The sequence below is a fragment of the Maylandia zebra genome, linkage group LG3, assembly GCF_041146795.1.
Source record: "Maylandia zebra isolate NMK-2024a linkage group LG3, Mzebra_GT3a, whole genome shotgun sequence".
Classification (NCBI taxonomy): domain Eukaryota; kingdom Metazoa; phylum Chordata; class Actinopteri; order Cichliformes; family Cichlidae; genus Maylandia; species Maylandia zebra.
In genome coordinates this window covers 47996634-48017588 of record NC_135169.1, presented here as the reverse complement: position 1 = coordinate 48017588, position 20955 = coordinate 47996634, and the positions used below count along the sequence as shown (strand labels likewise).

Here is a 20955-nt window from a genome sequence, read left to right as displayed (position 1 = left end):
CACCAATCACTTTATTAATACAATACAGATCTCTTTCACTGACACTCTGAAAGCAGACTTACAACGTTGCCTGTGGAGCTTTAACTTTAAACCACTAAACAACAGCTAACCACCACTGAATATGTTTCCACCGCCTGACTCACTGCACTCACACACCTACTAACCATTTTTAAACAATTAAAACAAAAACTTTGACTTACGGTCGTTGCAAAATGAGCCTCCATAGGACGTCATGCTGCAATCGCAGGTGAAGCCCTCCCATTGCTGGAGACACACCCCCTGATGGTAGCAGGACTCCTCCGTACAGGTGGTACTGGGTCCTGAAGACAAAACCAAAACATACGCCATCACATTTTTTGTTCAATCTCATTCAAAATTAAATATTTCTAAGACCAAAAGGCAGAAGCAAACGATCATGCACTCTGGATAATGAGAGCAAAGGACAATTTTTAAAGCTCCATTTAGCAATTCGTGACTTTTCCACTGTGGATTACACACACTATTGACCCAACAGTGCACTGTCACATCAGCTGGCAAGATTCAACAAGTGTTTTGCCTTTGCTGACTGACTGAAATGGAAGAAGACACGACTTTCCAAGAAAAATAGATTTTGACTACTTGTTCTCAAAATAAAGATGGTAATGGTAAAATGATAATGCTAGAAGGCAAAAGAAAATAACAATGAACTACTGTTATAAGATTAGGATACAGATAACATGTTAGGAAAACAATGGTTCTAAAAATAAATGTGTGTGGTGGCTGTTGTGTTGGTGGGGTTTCTCATTAAAATCTCAATTAAACACAGACATTTTTAAAGAACCATGGTTCAGTGCCAGACTAATTTGTTTCCACAAAGATAAACAGACATCTCACTGTGCCATTTACAAGTGGTCCAATTAAGACACCCTACCCCCCCACCCCCACCCGCGTGCTCCAAACTTATAAAAATGAAATGTTTTATTTTGTGTTGTTTATATGCCAGTTTGCATTTAATCATTAGTTTTTAATAATCCTCCACAGCATGTCTTTCTCCCCTCACCAACCAATCACAGCAGATGGCTGCCCCTCCCTAAACCTGGTTCTTCCTGGTTTCCTCCTATCAAAGGGGAGTTTTTCCTTCCCACTGTCGCTAAGTGCTTGCTCATAGGAGGTCATCTGATTGGGTGTTTTTCTCTATATTATTGTAAGATCTTCGCCTTAAATATAAATTCCCATATATGACTCAAAGTGAATTAAATTGAATTGTTTTAAATTGTCCACTTTCTGTGTTAACTATGTCCTTATAGAATAGCTAATAGAATATATTGTCATAAGCAAAAGCCATTAAATGATTTGTTCATTCTTCCTTTATATTACTCACGTTATCTTTGCATTTCTTCCTGAGAGCTCATGAGAACATGCTATTAGGTGCCTTAAACTTGTTGGAGCATAAGACTCTCATCTGTCATGTTTGCTCCAAATGTTCAAGAAAAGGTAAAAAGCAACTGAGCACATATCTCCATTACCTTGCTGTTGACAACCGGGCGCTCGATTAGCAGCTTGGTTACAACTTGAACATCTGCCTACGTACTAATAGTGTGCTTAATTGAGTTTCTTAAGCAAATATTTCACCAATCCTTGCAAAAATTATTATGTAGATTACATGCTTTTTTAAAATTATTTACTTATTTATTTTGCATGATTAGAAAATGTAAATTGAAAGCATTTTGTATTTATCTTGGACATAGACTGCCCATTTTTTGCTTATTTCTCCTGTCTTGAGCTACAATGAATAAGCAACAGTGCTTTTGTACCTTGACTTCAGTCTCCTTCACTTCCTCCCCTCATCTTGTTTTTTGTTGTTGTGATCCGCTGAGTCAGTATGCAGTTACAAGAGAAAGCTCAATGTTCTAGCCTTTGTCTGGCCTTATCTCTGGAGAGACTAGACCAGCAGCCACCTCTGACCACTCTGTATCCCCAGTCCACAAGCTAACAATGACCTAAGAACCAGGTTGGTGCGGACCCTAGCAGTGATCCACATCCAGGAAAATAATACATCTAAAAAAGTCACCTTCAGCGGTCTTGCTTTTTCTTTTGAAACCCAGCATTTTAAAGATCGAACCTACCAACAGATCAATCATGTAAACAGCGCTTCTTCTCTGGTATATGGTTCGGGGAAAATATTCTGAAAGTGATTATAGTTAAATTAGATCACCAGTCAGAATAGTTTTTGATCTATTCCTGCAATATCAACAAGGGAAAACATGGTTTTGCAACAGCCCCAGGACTAGATATACTAATATTTGTCAAAAGAGTCCACCGTTCCAAAACTGGTCAATTACTACTGCTCAAATCCCTGGCACATCAAATCATTAACTAATATTAGCATCCATTTCTGGTGCCTGCGGGATTCAATATGATAGCTTAATGCAGTTTTAAACTCTGTTTGGAGCGAAGTAATTGTGGTGTATAACTGTAGGCAGGTAATAAGGCTGGCTGGCAGAAGTAGCAGCGTTAGGGAGCAAGAGAAGGGGGGGTGGGGGGGGGGGGGTGGAGAGAAAAAGCTGGATCACTACTGCATCTAGTCGGCCAATGCGGTCCTCAGGGAAATCAAGTCTGTGCTCTCCAACGTTCTGTATGCCATTGAGACGTGGTGGAGGGGAATTAAGGGTGGGGTGTGTGGAAGGGGAAATGCTATAGCCAAAATCTACTGTTATACTCAGGATTAACTACCCCACACCATAGCCATGCAGCCTGAGACATGGTGGCCAGCCCCGCGCAGCAGAGGTAAAAACATGACAAATGCAAGATTGATGAAGCAAAAGCCAGCAAGGGTGGAGCACTGCTGAGATTTTCCACACTGACAATAACATTAGAGGGGAGAGGTGCTTCCCTCATGCAGGTTTTATAGTGCAATAGAGAGGATATACAGAGGACAGACTGTAAGAACTGTCCCGAGCTCAGAGAATTGGGCGTGGCCATTGGCGATATTAGGGAATAAAGTATATGGAAAATGGACTCGGTTACTATACTTCAGTGTCTTAAATGGTCGCTTAGCTAAAGAAGCAGGCTTATGTTAAAGCAGGTCACAATGAAACTTTAAGAAGGCAGAGTTACTATTAGAAATAAGATTTTTACTCATGTCCCAAAACAACAAACTCAACTTCCGAATCGTTTCCTCATAATTGCAGTCAATATGTAAAGTGAGAAACTGTTGACCAGCTGGCATTCACTGAATGAAATGACTCTTATTAATATTAAGACAAGTGTATTCTACACTAGATGGTAATCATTGCCATTTGATTTCCCCCTAGTGACTCACAGGTAAGATTTAATGATTGATTGAGTGATTTCTTATCTTTAAACAGTTTAATTGCATATTAAGCTCAGTATATGACAGCTGCTGCTTCTACTTACCATCGCAGCCTCGTTCCACCTGGCCCACCCTGTGGAGGGCATCTGCGATCAGGTCAGGGAGTCTCCCATTCAGGTCCACAGAGGCCAGACAGCCCTGGTACCCGTCCCGAGATGCAATCAGTTTGGGCAGATTGCTGTACATGCTCTTTGTCACGCCACCGATGTACAGCTCCCCTGCAAAACACACCCATAATAAGACCAATGAGAAATAGCCAATGGTTAACATTAGTAGAAATCCTTTAAATTTACTGGTTCATTTTAGTTAAAAACAAACAAACAAAAAAACTACATTTTGATTTCTAACAGCAACGGGTGTCAATAGGAGGCTTTTATACAACACGGTCGTAGTATAAAAATAGGTTGCCAAATATTTCAGTGGTCTAGAAATAGAGCGATGATGGAAATACATACCAAATAATTACATCCATATTTGGAGTATCACTCAGTGACTGTAATCAACTCAGAAATGGATTATGAATGCATCGCAATATCTGCGTGTATGTGTGCCGGTATAAAATGTCAGATACTCTAATATAGTTTTTGAATGAAAAGCACAGTTATGGAAAAGAACTTGAACATCATGTTAGCATAATAACAACACCAAGTACTGTGACCGTGGCTGCTGGTATTTTGAGCAAATCATTAAGCCATCTGTAGGTACATGGGGTTCCTATGAATGCCAAACTATGCTTGTGCACTGTGAAGATTTGTACCATCAATGCTGGGAGGTTTTTTCTCCTGAGAGACACTCTGACAAAAGGCTTGTCACTGAGGCGGCAAGAACATGTCTGAAGAACATGTTCGATTCAAAGAAACAGCTTATGGTTGACATGTGTAAACTGTACAGTAGCAAGCCACAAGGATTGGCAATGTCATGTGAAACCTGACAGACGTATTCCACCAACATGTCCGTGTACTGCACTCTCATGGAGTGAAAGATAAACATATAAAGCTCTTTAAGCAGACAGAATTTGCGAATCCTAAGCAAAATGATAAAGCTACAAATGAAGGTCTCTTTATATTACTACATAAAAGGAAATAACCATCACTTTTTCTGTCTTCCAATTATTTTCCCTCTCTCTTTTTCTATTTCAGCCCTCTGTTCTGGAAAGTTTTGCAGAAAATGCCAAGCGAAATTATGATAAACACAAAAAGGCCTTTGATGTAAATGCATATGAATAAACACGGTTTGAAATGCTTCAGGCTTTTCATATCATCAAAACTCCTACTTTACGCTTTATCTTTAAGAAGGCATAAAACGAGCATCCGGCAAAACCTTTCACACAGGGGCAAGATCCTGCTACAAAGATAAGGCCATCTGAAAACCTTCCTACTTGGACAAACTACAATAATAATTTTTTCACAGCTGAAAACCAGAACTTTCAACTGAGAAGCAATGAGCCACAAGGTCAATTATATGTGGACTTTGTGTAATGGAATGAGTCAATGATGTTTGCCAAGTCGTGTCTAGAATTAATGAGTACTTGACACTTCATATTTTCCAGCCAGGGCTCCCGGGCATTATAATCAATACAAGGAAAGCATTAGCTGTCCAACTGAATGATGTCCTGAAATCATGGCTGTAAGAACCATTTAGCAAATATGAAATTATCAGTATGGTATTAATCTCAAAAGAGCAAACAACGCATTTCTGCAGAAGTCAACAGCATGTTAGAGATTGTACTAACCAGTAGGGGTGCAACGATATTCGTATCGATATTGAACCGTTCGATACAGTGCTTTCGGTTCGGTACGCATATGTATCGAACAATACAAAATTTGTAATTTATTTTATCAACTTTCCTTCTGACTATGCTGTCTGTGTTGAGCGCTCAGTGAATCTGCGTTTGACTACTCCGCCTAGGGTCGACAGTGCAGCCTAGGCGGAGTAGTCGAACGCAGATTCACTGAGCGCTCAACACAGACAGCATCGTCAGAAGGAAGAGCGCAGGGCAAGCTAGCGAGACAGAAGTTAAGCTCTCCCCCACCCTCATTCAGATCTGGCGTTTGGAATTATTTTGGTTTTCATGTGGCGTATGACCCTGAAGGTAAGCAGTCATGGACTAAAGTAAAACAGTATGTTGGATGTGCCATGCAATGCTTAATTACATGGGTGGGAACTAGTGTGTTAGCGCAGTTAGCTCGTTAACGTGTTGGCCGTCTAGCCCCATGCACAGGCGATCGGCAGTAGCTCGTTAACGGAGATTTGCCGTGTTGTGGCGTTAAGGTCATTTCAACGAGATTAACCTGAAAGCACTAGTGGGAACACAACGAATATGACTGCACATTTACGCCGACATCATCCTAGTGCAAAGACAAGTGGAAGCAGAAAAAAAACAAGCAAGCATGCTACTAACTTTAGCCGAGTCATTTAGACAGCTGTTTAATATGCTGCTGAGAATATAGCCCAGAAGAAGCGGATAGTATAGCTTTTATTTTGGAAAGAGACATTTCTCTGTAATAAACTCTCTTTTCCAAAGATGAGTGATTCCTCAATCAGATACAGGGCTTGCAATATCGCTAGCCCAACGTCCTGGAGCTAGCGATTTTTTCAGTCGGGCTACCAAAATCTATCTCTGCCCTGCCCGTCGGGCTATTGTAGGAAAAATATATGTCAATGCTTTTGCATTCTTTCAGAAATGTAGCTGGGTAATTATGTCATTGGCATCGGTGAGCCACTGTCAATATGTGACATATTGAAATCGCGTTTGAATTTGCGCTTGTTTTTTTGCTTTCACTTTGCAATCGTGCAAACTGTGTATAGAGAGCGACAGCACTGATCTGTGAGTGATGATAATTTGCGCACCAATTCCTCTGACATCGTCTTATTAATTGTTAGCTTACTATGCAAACATGACAAGTGAAATCTCCCGCAGCTTAAACATGTGAGAGGTTGATCGCGCAGAGAATCGCTGAGCTTATGTGAGTGCGTGTGTAAAAGCAGCAGGATTTATATTTGACTACGATGACCTGGATGACTGAGAACCTTCACAGACAGATATATATTTTAGTTCTGCTGAGCCAAATAAGACAGGTCAGGGTGAAGAAGTGACAGCCAAAGAAAAGCTTACCACAAAACGGAGAAGTTATGACAAATCAGACTATAAGGCAAAAAGAAAGTGCAGCTTTATGGTTTCATGGACAAAATAATTTCTGTGGCTGCAATATGACGAGCTAAATAACCAGGGCTGCACATAAGTGGTCCGCAGGTGCGCATTCGCTGTCAAAATAAAAAACACGCACAAGGGTTAGGGTTAAATTTAAAAACTGTACTTTTGAGTTAAAATATATATTTATAATTTTAATAAATGACAAATTAAAAAGGCATGAACATTTTTTTTGTATCGAAAAAATATCGAACCGTGACACCAAAGTATCGAACCGAACCGTGAATTTTGTGTATCGTTGCACCCCTACTAACCAGCTGCATAACTAGAGCAGACGAGACAGGAGGGAGGGCTGTGCCAGATGTACTGTAAAAATTAGTCATGCAAGTTTTGTTTTCTTTCAGTGGAGTAAAGAGTACAGCTGAAGAATAAGTATGCAGCGCAGATGCACACGCCCACTCAGCGAACTGGGGTCTCGCTGTGCTCCGATTGGAGTTGAATATCTTTTCATTTGAATTACAGATTTCTTTGGCTAAAGTTTTGCCTCCCTTGTTCATCTGGGCCATGGACGTTTTATTCCACAGCAAATATTAAAGCTCATCTACCTTCATTTTTTTGGTTTTCTGTTTCTTTCATCTAACACGGTTTCAGCATTGTTTTACTGTGAAGGTTCCTGACATCTGAAGAGATCACCCACTTACATCACAACTTTCTTATCTATTAATTTTCTGTTTATACAGTAGAATGCTTCAATTTCGCGCAGTTATAATGAGCACAATTTTACCATTTTTACATTTGACAGATGCTCCTAATTTAGGCTCATTTGTTTTCACACTTATTTGAAAAATAACTTTTTTTTTTTGGACGGGGCTATGGCTCTCTACATCCTCTTGCAGACCATTACATGTGGAAACCATTTGAATACAAGCGCGCTGATCCACACAGGTGTGCACACAGGTGTTCACTGTTCGTAGACTTAAATTACACCTTTCTTAGCTACTACTTCAAAGCACATTGTGCGTTGTCTGTCCTGCGTGCTGCACAACAACATTGAATATTTAGTATTTACTGCTGTTTACACTTAGCTAGATTAATGTGATGGTGTTGTGTTTAGTATGTTGCTTTGGTTTTTTTGCTTGTTTTCTATTCTTTCTCTCTCAACAGGTGATCCAGGAGATTTTATTTTATTTATTTATTTATTTTTTCCCCTTTCTCACTGTCCCTCTCCCCTTCTGTTTTTCTTTTCCTTCCTCTTTCTTTCTCACTTTCCTATCCCTCACTCATGTCTGTCCCGTCTGTAAAAACTGAAAATAAAATAAAATAAATAATAAAAACAAAGGTCGATCAAATGGACCAATACGGCAATGCCACGATGATCCATTTGGCAAAATAAATCCATTGGGTATCCTTGTTGGTCTTCAGACAACAATTGTGACGGCAAAAGAACCAAATGGGACAGGCAAAAAATAAAAATTAAAAAATTAAAAAAATAACTTTTTTTTTTTTTTAACTTTTAAAACATAAAACATAAGTAAGGCGCCGACTTTACTTTCAATCACATCTATAATTTGCTGTGAGCTGTGATTTAGCACACAGTGCTACTGATAGTCAGGTTCAGAGCTTAGCAAAACTCTCTGTTTATACCACTTTGCATTTCATTATTAGTTATTATTAATCTCTGGCTCTCTTCCAGACAGAGTCTTTTTTCGTGTCTGCCCAAACCCGTCGTGGCAGATGGCTGCTGCTTCCTGAGCCTGGTTCTTTATGTTCCAAGTCCTTGCTCACAGGGGGTGATCTGATTTTTGGGGTTTTCTCCCTATTACCGTGGGGTTTTTACCTCACAATATAAAGTGCCTTAAGGCAACTGTTGTGATTTGGCGCTACACAAATAAAACTGAGTTGAATTGGATAAAATGATTTCTGGAGAGATGATGTCTATCATGTTGTGACTACCTACTTTAATATTTGAATATGACGAGTGCAGTGTTGTTACAGTTTTGGGACTGTTTAAGAACAAAAGTTTAGAACGATGAGTAACCATTTTCCTCCCAGCCAGAGACTGTGTCGTGGTCTGGGCTCTGCTGTCCCAGCAGTAATGCATGGCTGTTCTGCTGAAGAGCTCAAAGACATCCACAAGACGGGACCAATTACAGCCTCCCAGACCTCACCGGAGAACACCACCTCCACATCTCTACGGTTACCATAATGACCTCTCAGGGGCTGATGGGAGGAATTGGGATGCTTGGATACAGAGCTCTAGAGAGTGTCTGACAGCACCATGTGCAAGAGCACACTGCATAACGTTTACACTAGACAAAAAAGATTTTAAAGGGTTTTAAAGTAAAATATAGATCTCCTTAATAATGGTTTCATTTCTCTTTTATGGTGTGAAACCTCATACAAAAGACTTTGTGGGACTTGGATGGATCACTTTGGGAACAATGGAAGGTCTTCAACACTTGACCCTTTTTTGATAACTCTCAATTTTATATTCTTAGAAGTGCAATGTTGAAATCTATTATTATTTAGCCCACATTGGAATACCATCAATTTACTGTAAGCCTGCAAAGTAGCAGAAGATTTGTAAATAAAGAAAAATCTTAATTATGTAAAATATTTCAGCAACATTTCCATTGCAGGATTCACATTTAAGCAAATATTTGCCACTGGCCATATTACCTCCTTTGCTCAAAGGGTTGGATTTTCTTGAGCTGTATTGATTCCAGTAAAGCACAAGCAAGCTCAAAGAGTACTCAAAGATTTACTTAGCTGTTATAAATATGACTGTGCTGAAAGTTTCAGGCAGAAAATCGTATAACAGCACAGTGACAGTGGGAAACGTGGCATCAGATCTAAGTGAAACTGTCAGAAGTTAAATTGTTTTTCTAAGAAAAACCGGGGCTTTCTTGGCTTCAAATCTGAAGGTTAGCAAGAAGGCTGTGTTAAGATTCAATATTGAGGAAGGGTACAAGAGGTGATCGAAGAATAACCACACCGATCCGGCCGGGTGAAGTCAAACGATGATTTTAATGAATACACGCGTGGGAAGAGAACTCTGTACGCAGACAGGAAGTAGTCTTCGACTTAATCAAAGCATGAACAGATATTTTATAGCATCAGGGTTTGTTTACTGACGCCCCTTCATGCGTCACAGATACATTTTATACATAGATCAGATCAACATCATCATGACTTTTTACCTAGAAAATCATCTTCTATTTTCATGGCTAGCCCTTCCTGTCTACCTTTCAGTTCTTGTCTTGTTCCTCTTTCTTGCCGAGACACCAAGAAACGGTTCCTCTTTTACCAAGACAATTTTGCAGTTACAGCCAAACATAACTAACCTCTCCTCTAAATAAATCTAATTTAACGTGTGTGTGTGTGTGTGTGTGTGTTGACCTCACATGCTCTTTGTGTCACCTCTTCACCTACTGTCTGTGTCTCGTCCTCAAATGCTCTTTCTCAATTCACCTGTTGCACTTCTGACCTTTTACCAGACCAGAAGCTCACTGAGACTATGTGTATGTCTTCTACTAAATAAATGTTTTAATCAAGAACCTCTACTAAAAAGCTATCTGTTACATTGTTAAAGCCTCGTCTTAGCCTGCGGCTCAAAATAACTTCCTGCTTCTTTCTGCATACAACTTCCTGTCAGCCTGCAACTCAGTCTTTCTGAAAGAGACACTGTTTAAACCTTGGAATGCAATATCCATGCTGCAGATTATATTATTAATGCAATGACAATTATTTAACAATAGCAGTAAAATAATTTCCCTCCTCGACACTCCCCCTTTTGACCTCTGGAACACCAGAGGTCACAATACATTGTGTCCTCACGCAGACCCTTCTCTGGTGGTCTCGAACCTCGAGATCTCCAGGATCCTCGCCCCTCCTGTGGTCGCCGAGATCTTCTGCAAAGGAAACAAAACACCTTTCCTGCATCTCCCTAACTTATCCTATCTGGGACTCTTTAATCAAAAGCCTGATCCTAATTATCTTCTTAACTTATTGACTTGTATTTATGTATACTCTTCAACGTTACTCATCACTTTAAAATTCTTTTAAGCGCTGGTTTCACGTCCGGTTGCTCGCTCTATTTTCCCTTATCTGATCATCAACATCCTGTGCACAAGTTGTCGCTGCTGCAAGTTAATCTACTCCAAAAGAAAACAACCACTTTAATCAATTAAGTTCAAGCATATAAGCAATTACTCCTGTATACATTTCATCATAGCTAAATGCTGCCTTGAAACAACTCCTATGTGTTAACACTAACTTCATTTTAAAACCTCACATTTCCTATGTTATCACCTGTTTTGGTATAACCTTTTTATTTCATTTTGCTCCCTTAATGTAACAATACCTTCTAATTCTAATGTATCAGACTTAACCAAAATATATGCTTTCCTTCCTCTTTGGTCCTTCTTTAAGTTCAGTTAAAAGCTAAATGAATTTAGGGCCTTTTGCCTGGAATCAATACTGTCATGTGTGTTTCTTAACTCTGTGTCTGTAAGCGTGTGCAATCCTTCATGAACTCATATTATCCTCACAGTAGATTGGCTAATCATAGCGCTAGCCAAAGGCTCGTGACCCTCCAGAGACAAATTTGAGCCACAACTCCTTTAAAAGCACAAAATGCAATATGTATAAAAATCATTTCTATTTATAAGCTCCCCCTTTTATCCTAAAAATACCTCCTATATAATATCTGTATGTGTAAGCCTACATTATAACCACTACTTCTAGAAATCAAAAAGAAATCAAAGCTGTTCTACCCCTTCAACCCTCACTAATTTTCCCTCTAAGAATTATTCACAGCTTTGAAAAACCGGCATTGTATCTTCTAAACAGGATTCATGGTCCTGGGCCATGTTGGCCCAGTATTCTTGGTTCCTTGTATTTTCGCTCCTTATTTAGGCCAGGTTTTCTGAGGTGTCCTGTTGTGGTGTTCCCTAAGTATTTTTTCCTTTGTGACTCTTACCCCCTTGTGCCCCTCTGTGTATTTATGAGCTCTCGTCTCTCTTTGTGTTTATTCCATGTTTTCCCCCAGCCTGTTATGTCTGTGTTCTCCCCGTGCTCTGGGTGTATTTAAGTTGTGTCTTCTGTTATGGTAGTTGCTGGTTTGTCTGTGTTGTTTCCCCTCGGTCTCCCTGCGTCTCGTTTCTGGTTTGTGTTATTAGCTTACCCAGTTTAGGTTTCCGGTTTCTTGTTTTTCCACCAGTGCTGTTTTGTGCCCACCGTTGTAAATAAATATTCACCTGCACCAGAGCTGCCGCCTTTTGGGTCCTTTTCTACAACTCCACACGGCTTGCCTCGCAAACCGTGACAAGTTCACTTTTAATCCTTTAACCTTAACTTAAAAATAACAGTTTCAGTTTTACCATATCCAAATGATCAAAAACCCAAAAGGTCCTAAAATGATCCTAAATTATTAAACAATTAAATTATTAAACCCTAAACCCCCCTTTATCTTGATACATTTCATGTGTCAAGATACTATACAAAACTTAAAACTGCTCAGTTTTCCCCACTCATGATCCAATCTGTGTCATAAAAATAAACTTAAAACAGAACAGTTATCAGTCATGTGTTTCTACAATTAATGGTAACTGAGTTACATCAAAAAATATTTCCCCTTTAGCATTTGGCATTCTCCCAACAATATACTATAATCTCATAATCTAACCCCAGTCAACAAAACAAAAATTTTTCTGGTAAAAGCAAATTGTTTGTCCACATTTATTCACCCTCACATTCACTCACACATTCACTCACATGCAGGCACACCATGTATTTGCTGATAGTGGAGCCTCCCGCACGATCAGATACTCCACCCTCAGCAAAATGAGCTCCGTCATTTTTTATTTTCCATAGGAAAATATTTCTTTATGCTTTTGGACTGGATTGACTCGCATAAAATCCTTTTTACAGGGACTTACGACCTGAATTGTCCCCAGGTAGCTTTCTCCTCAGCCAATTGTAATCTGGAAAGCCGCCTTATATTTGCTCCTCCCGATAATTTTCAGCGCCGTTATTCACTGTTGCAGGCCTGCTTAAAACAGAAATGAAAAAAAAAATAGAGCTGATTGTTAGCTCATAAAAACAAAACAAAATCACCTGACAGGTTTTCTTTAAGTGCACTGTTACAAAATAATGGGCCCAATTTTAGACATGTCCATGTTTCCTAAAACTCCCTCTATATAAAACAAAAACACCAACAACAACCTACCTGACAGAATCAACCCATCACCACAACAACCTTAAACACACAAATCTTGCCACCACATAATTTCACCTCCTCAATACACCAAAAGTCCCATTAAACCCACTCAATTTGCACACAAAAATCACCCCCTTATGCTCTATAACATACTTCAATTCAGCATAAAACCCCCTTACAACAACATATCACTAAACTATAAATTTCCTACCCCAATCTGCACTTCTCGTCTCTGCTATGCTTCCTCTTCCTGAAAGTCACAGTCACACACACACTCCAGCTAATTTGCATACTGAATCATCTCTCAAGAAGCTGTAACAACAGAAACATATGTTTAAACATTCCCAACTCATTAAATCATTTTATTTCTTCCAACAGTGATCACTAGTGTTGATCACTCAGTACGAGAGCACTCCTAAGTCACTCTTTTTTAAAACTACTTTAATCCCTTTTTCGTTTTCATAACTCCCTTTGTCATATGGCTTATTCTATTCCTCAATTACAAACTCAAATGTATTTTATCAAACATTCACACCATTGTATCATTCATACAAAATAGCAAGCTGTTCTTCATTGCCTATGTTTGTATTCTTAGCTAGGTGTAATCAATGTCTATGCATTAAACTCCATGAGCTTGTCTTGTCTTTATAAGTTTAATGCATTTCCTGTTTGTGTGTGTGAATTTGCATATGGTGCTTTTACAGTGTGTCAGACTCCTTCATAATTTTGCCTTTAAACAGTCAATTTTCTCCTCCCCAACTTTACTAACCCAAATTCTGATTTCCTACCTTAAATAGCAGCATTCCTTGTCCTCAGCCAGAAGGTAGGGCTCCACTTGCCACTTTCCACCTCCACCCTAGCCCAGCGGTCTTACCCGTCAGGTCCGAGAGTAATCGTGACTGTGCCTGCCTTAGGTTGTCCCAGGGTTTCGAGGTGGGATCTTACCCGTCATGGGCTATCCAGCCTTCCATACTCGCCTGATACGGGGCCCAAGTGGGCAGGGGAGGGAACACACTGGCTCTGGGAATTAAAGGAATGTAAGCTGCTTCCTTCATTGCATCTTATGTTAAACTATCTTACTTCTGACTCCTTCCTAGAATAATTTCTCATATGGCACTTTGTGTATGTGTGTTTTCTATTCATTAATGTAATTGTCAGTTATTTTCTCTCCCGGTCAGGGAACCACATTATTTTCTCTCTTCATTTTACCTTCTTTTGTTTGTTTGTCACGTTCTACTTTAGTTCTATTAAACCTTGATGTAAAAAACAATACTCCCTTATTTCACGCACACACTCTGCATTTTGCCTACGCACACACTTCTCTCTCAGACTTCCTCTGTTCACACATCACCTTATATGGGCATGCAAACTTCCTGTCACCCACACCATTTCCTGTTACACACACACCGCACGCAGCTGCTCAGAGCAGCTCAAGCTGCTTTGCTGTTTCTCCAGGCTAATCAAACTTATTTTGTATTTACAATCTACAAACCCTCTGTAATTCTACTAACTTTTGACCTAAAATGTAGCATCATTCACACAATGATTTCATAATCCTCTCACACACACCTTTTAAATAAACTAAACTCTTATAACATCACTCATGCCTCTCTCAAATTAAAAACACTTTCAAAGTTTAAAACGTCCTACTTTACATCACCCAAGAAATACCTCTCACACCTTTATTCATCATGTCAAAGCTTCTAGTCACCGCATTCACACTCAAACTGTGACTAGAGTTAAGGAATATAACTCAACACACTTTCCTAAGAGTATTTTAGACATGCTTGTCATAATCAAAAAGAGCAAGTAAAAAACAAACAAACAAAAAATTGAAACCTCCATTAATTCTCACCGCACACACAAGAAATTGAAAAAATAAAACCCACCAGCAACTAATGCTGGAGAAAAGTTACTACTGAAAGTGATGTGTTAGTCTTAAGTATATACAGTGCACTCAATCTATTTATATATCTACATCCAAACTCAGTCAGTTACTATGCATCCCCTACGGCAACTCAAAACTTTATTTATAGTCCTTTACTAAACATAAATGGCATTTTAAACACACACTCAACACTGTTTGCAGCAGTATTTGTAAAACCAACTGTGGCTTAAACAGTTCACTGCTTACTCATTTGCATTTTCACTCACACACACCGTCTAAAAATAGCAGCAGCATTGCCTCAGACTCCTTTCACACAGAGATCTCTTATTACAAAGACGTCTTATATTTACAACTACTGTCAGATCTGTCAGCTTTAGCGCCTAACCAATTTCGACAAATTTAAAATAACCGCCCACCAATTAACCAGTATCAAGACTTTAACTGTTTCTGGCCTCATTTCTAAAATCCCTAACTCAATTTAAAAGCGTCAACCAACCCAAACTTTGCCTGAAGCTCTATTTTTGGCATTTCACAGCCAAGGCTTACCTCGAAGTGTTAAGTTAAAGTTACACGCCCGAAGACCAACTTCTCCTGTCCAAAAAAGCGCAGATACCGTTGCAAACGGTAAGGAGACTCTAACTCCTAGCTTAATTCCGGGATGCCCTGTACCCCACAGCTAAACCACACTGAACTAACCCTCTTCGCCGAGAGGTCAATGTCGCGCGTCCACGACAAGGAGGGAGCGTAACCTCCGGGCTCTGCGCTTCCTAGCAGACTCTAACTGCCGTTCTAGAATAATTTATAATACTTTGAAACAACAATCAACACCCAAAACAAGTGTATAACTGAGGCAGATCGACCCTGATGGACAATGGGGACTCTAACCCACAAATTGACCGACAAAGGTCTGACCTAATGACCAACCGGGACTTTAACCCACAAAATGACCAAATACCCTACCAAACTACTTGAGACTCTAACTCAATTTCTTTGGGACTTCAACCCATTATTTAAACTTTTCTTATCAGACTCTTAACTACTTTAGCAGACTTTACTGCTTTAGCAGACTTTACTGCTTTCATTTCTTCATTCTTCTTAGCAGAACTCTAACTGCTTCAACTCATGAAATTTTCATCAAAATCAAAACAGACATCCACCAATTGTTTTTCTAAGAAAAACCGGGGCTTTCTTGGCTTCAAATCTGAAGGTTAGCAAGAAGGCTGTGTTAAGATTCAATATTGAGGAAGGGTACAAGAGGTGATCGAAGAATAACCACACCGATCCGGCCGGGTGAAGTCAAACGATGATTTTAATGAATACACGCGTGGGAAGAGAACTCTGTACGCAGACAGGAAGTAGTCTTCGACTTAATCAAAGCATGAACAGATATTTTATAGCATCAGGGTTTGTTTACTGACGCCCCTTCATGCGTCACAGATACATTTTATACATAGATCAGATCAACATCATCATGACTTTTTACCTAGAAAATCATCTTCTATTTTCATGGCTAGCCCTTCCTGTCTACCTTTCAGTTCTTGTCTTGTTCCTCTTTCTTGCCGAGACACCAAGAAACGGTTCCTCTTTTACCAAGACAATTTTGCAGTTACAGCCAAACATAACTAACCTCTCCTCTAAATAAATCTAATTTAACGTGTGTGTGTGTGTGTGTGTGTGTTGACCTCACATGCTCTTTGTGTCACCTCTTCACCTACTGTCTGTGTCTCGTCCTCAAATGCTCTTTCTCAATTCACCTGTTGCACTTCTGACCTTTTACCAGACCAGAAGCTCACTGAGACTATGTGTATGTCTTCTACTAAATAAATGTTTTAATCAAGAACCTCTACTAAAAAGCTATCTGTTACATTGTTAAAGCCTCGTCTTAGCCTGCGGCTCAAAATAACTTCCTGCTTCTTTCTGCATACAACTTCCTGTCAGCCTGCAACTCAGTCTTTCTGAAAGAGACACTGTTTAAACCTTGGAATGCAATATCCATGCTGCAGATTATATTATTAATGCAATGACAATTATTTAACAATAGCAGTAAAATAATTTCCCTCCTCGACAGCTGACAAAGAGGGTAGTACATGACATTGAAAAATGCTTTGCATAAATTGAGAAGTTGGATCCGAAGCAATATCACCCAGGCAAGAAGAGAAATGGAAAACAATTTCATCACAGACACAGAATTTCCTTAAGTTCTCTCTGTTGTCCACATTCATGGTGGTGCACAAAATGACACTAAGCAACACAGTGGGTTCCCTTCTCATTTAAATATGCAGAATGATTGACGATAAGATTCTACCGTAATTGAAAGCGAGAGTCTGGTTTAATATCACAGTAAATATCACAACAAATCCTCTTATCACCAGGGTAGCGATAATTTTGTCCAAGCAATTTTAGATGTCCCCACAATAAGAAAGTATTCAGCTCTTTTCACAGCTTGTTTTATTCTATGACAGACCAGCAGCATGCAGGCACGCAAGACAAAGGAGCTTTTTGTTTCCAACTTTTTTTGGAAGAATTTTGTTTCAGTGAGATGTATGAGTCCGGACAGTTTCGGCTGTGTCTGTGTATATCCACTGTGTACTTTGGTCTGAAAAATGGCCAAAGTTTGCAGGATAAAAAAAAAAGTTTGAAAGACATAGCCGCATTTAGTGCTTTGTCTACAAGTCCCAAAGCTCCAATTTGATCCCTTTTATTATTTTATACTTATCTGCACACCACACAAAGCTCTTGCAAAGATACATACATATGCATAGAATAGTTGTTTAAGATTTTAATTCATTTTCTGAAAAAAATGTTGTTTAAATCCAATAACAATGTTAAGCTGTTCATTTTATGGCTCGTCAGCTCAAGACAGGAACTGTATCTCATCCCTCCCTGTAATTGGCTCCCAAGTGCAGTGATGGTATTGCAGTCTTTGCCCATAACTTGCAAAACATATTTTTTGTGTGTGTGTCTATATATAATATAAAGTCTGATAATGACAACAGGCAACGAATGCACAATGCCCGATCCGGTCTCTAAACAACACTCTGGCTCCTTCTTGCTGATTCCCTGCTGTACACAAAGCTGACCATTAACTTTCATTGAATGCTCATGCATTTCTCAAGTCTTCACTCTGGCTGTTGCTTCTTTTTGCTTCAATATTATGCTTGCTACAAGTTGCTAAGATTAAATAATCACTGAAGAGAAACACATGCAAAAACACGCATTTATACAGAGTGTTAGCAATGGCAGAGCACGTTACTGCAGAGGTTTGATGAGGGAGGGGATTGCACTCCAGGCTTGGCTGGGACAATGGCATCCAGCAGGAAGATGCAGGGAATCTGTGATTGCTAATTACAGACGCTCAAAAAATCTGTAAGGATGCCTCAACAAGATGACTGGTGTAGAGAATAAATGTTAACGCAGCTTGTGCGTTAATTGCTGATGCTAAATTATAAGACGTATAATTATGTTGTATGTTATGTCTCTGTTTTGGATGTGTGCTTTTGAGATGTTTTGAATACTGCCTGAGGGGGTAAAAAAAAAGAAAAGATTCAAGGCAAGTAAAGCTGTAATTATATGATACAATTGTGACAGCAGGTGCATTCTTGCTCTTGCTCCTGCTAAATGTTACAGCAGCAACAGGTGGAATTCATTTTTAAAACTAATCCTCGTCTAAAAAAAGGACCACAGACAGAGTCAACTGAAAAGACCAGTAAGGTGAAATGCAGTCTAATAATATTTAGCTAACATCACCAGCAAAGCAATGATGAATATTCACGTTGATTTTTTGATCCTTGATAGGAAAAGCTTTAACCCACAGCCACGTTAGTGATACTTTTTGCATAATTAAATGAGCCATTACATTTCTTTGACTGCAGGTAATACGAGCAACAGAACTCAAGAAGGGGAAGAAATGTTCTTGATTAGCAATTTGCTCATTATTGTTTGTTAATCTACATCAACAAAAACAAAGTATGACTGAATTAAATACTCTAATAAGAGAGACGTGGCTTCTGCAAATACCAAAAACGTAGTAATTTACAAAACATTTCAGGTCTGATTCACAGTAGATTAGTTGTGACATCAACAAAACAGCAACATAAAATATCGCGCAGCCTTATGAGTCAACTAGAGAAGAAAACTGAAATGTTCTTTTATAGGTGACAAGAGGCGTTGTGTGTCCCATGACCAAACCTTTCAGTTGATATTAGCAACATAGTGAATGGGATTACAGTACATAAGGTAATGTAATGTGTTTTTTCATCAAGAATAGCATTGCTTGCGCTGGAACTGGTGCGCTCTCTTTTAATAAAGCCCTCGATACACTATAATAATTTATGGCATAGCCTGTGGTATTAAAATTATACAAGCTATAACCAACCCATAATTTCCCCACTGGCTGTATATCTAGATTAGAAAAAGAGAAGAAAACAATGGCAAACTCATTATTTCTACAACAAAAAGGGAAATAACACACGTAACCGCAACTTTACATTGACGCAAACTCACTCTGTTGTCACGCGAGTCCTTGAAGGGGCTTGAGCAGAATTTGTGCCCGTGCTTGCCTGTGACACTTTCTGAAAGATTGTATAGTGACACAGACAGGCATTATTACACACTTTCATGCTTCCATTCTCTCTCTATGAAATGTCACTCCATATTCAATGTCCTTTCGCTTTGCCTTGGCTCTATTGCACTTCAGCTTTTTCGACTTTGCTCGGTCACCCTTCTTCACTCTCCATTTTGCCCGTATTTGTCTTCATTTCTCTGCCCTCTTATTTCCCATCCTCACTGTTTTACACTCACAATATTCTTGCCTTGTCTGTCTTTATCTCCTTTTTACAATCCCTGTCTCTTTGCTTTACTTAGTTCCAGCTGACATGCGGTGCAAATGCCAGCACAGGTCAGTTGTTCTTACTGGTTATGCGAGTGTCTGGTTTTCATTACATCAATCAAAACTAGCAGAAGCTGAGCACGGACAGCATGCACTTTTGAACTGATGATGTCTTTTAGGTAAGACTTTTGGTTTTGCCCATAAATGAGTGCCTGATCAATTTCTGGTTAATATAGCACAGATGTTACAATCACAGAAGGGTTTGAGATACCTGCGAATCAGACAGTTTGCTCATATCTTTCCCAGTAGCTGCTCCCACAGTGTCCTAGCAGCTTACTTTTGATGAAACAAGTCTGCAATATCACATCAATCTTTCTCTGCTGAACAGATTTCACACATTTTAAACATGTATAATTCTGTGTTAACAAGATCAATAGGACCAAAGGTTGGCTTCTCTATCACAGTTCTTTCTTTTCTGTTATTTTCCATTGTCCAGATATATCTCTATTTACATAAACTGTGATCCACATTATACAGCTTATGTAAAATGAAAATTGAGTGACTTTTATTCAATTTTTTTTTGCTTCTTTTATTTCCTCTGACTTCAAAAAAGGTATCAATCACAGCCAAAGGGATTTTTTTGTTTTGTTTTTGTAAGCAAGACTCAGTTGTCATGCAATATGTGGATGAAGGAGAATTAAATAAAACATGGAACAGTGCAATGACGTGCAAGATGCATGAAAGAAAAAACACTGAGGTTTCCCGAGAACCAGTAAGAAGTCGCTGAACTGTTAAAAGATCTGGGCGAGCACGAATAAATTTGCTTTGATAAAGGCTTGTTAAGAACAGAGAGAAACGTTTAGCTTGGAAACTGATACACATAGCACTGCAAATAGTTTCAATTACTGATAAATGGCATCATATGGTCCAGAAAGGTGGAGCTGTGGTTGGCTGGTAATGCTACATTAGCACCAGGGAAGTTGCTCTTTTCAAAGGGATGTTAATGCTTCATGATGGCAATTACAATACGTGGAATGTGTTTTTGATAATCTGCTGATTAATTGTAACAAATCATCAAAATCCAGAGTGTTATACAGGACCAGTATGTCATTAATGACACCCTGCAGAATGATATGTAAGCAGAATCTATACAGCTGTATACAAAAAGAAATATCTAAAGAAATATATAAAGAAATATCATTTTTCACTTGTATTCATATCCTGGCTGTAATATAATTGTTAATTAATAAAGACATTCTTAATCATCGTGAAAAAATACAAACGTAACTGAACAAAAATGTCAAACATGGCGTAACAGCGGCACATTCTGGAGTCTTTCAGCCTCTCTTCCCCAGTATTTCTGACATGATGGAGAACGGGTCCTGTTAGTTTGGAAAACAACACATGCACCCTTGACAATTTTGCATTCATAAGGGGCATTATTACTAGCCAGACACCTGCAGGTGAGTATCACCCAGCCAATGGGGCTCTAGGGAGTTATGACGATTTGGAACAA

At 39.1% G+C, this 20955-nt stretch overlaps 1 protein-coding gene and 2 long non-coding RNA genes across 12 annotated transcripts in view; all 3 read right to left on the bottom strand.

Moving 5' to 3' along the window:
- The window catches only part of nrxn2b (neurexin 2b), a 719424-nt gene that overhangs the window by 299753 nt on the left and 398716 nt on the right, over nucleotides 1–20955 (bottom strand). For all 10 annotated transcript variants that reach the window (XM_004567086.2, XM_004567090.2, XM_004567089.2 and 7 more), the window contains 2 exons: nucleotides 3397–3570; nucleotides 201–320 (listed from right to left, as the gene is read on the bottom strand). In XM_004567086.2, coding sequence (XP_004567143.1) covers nucleotides 201–320; nucleotides 3397–3570 — 294 coding nt within the window. The remainder of the gene's footprint in view (nucleotides 1–200; nucleotides 321–3396; nucleotides 3571–20955) is intronic.
- LOC143416560 (uncharacterized) lies at nucleotides 9512–15739 on the bottom strand. The gene is made up of 2 exons (XR_013096955.1): nucleotides 12935–15739; nucleotides 9512–12552 (listed from the first exon to the last, which is right to left on the bottom strand). It is a non-coding gene; the product is annotated as an uncharacterized LOC143416560 (long non-coding RNA).
- On the bottom strand, nucleotides 15903–16672 carry LOC143417126 (uncharacterized). Its single transcript, XR_013097344.1, has 2 exons — nucleotides 16366–16672; nucleotides 15903–16314 (listed from the first exon to the last, which is right to left on the bottom strand). It is a non-coding gene; the product is annotated as an uncharacterized LOC143417126 (long non-coding RNA).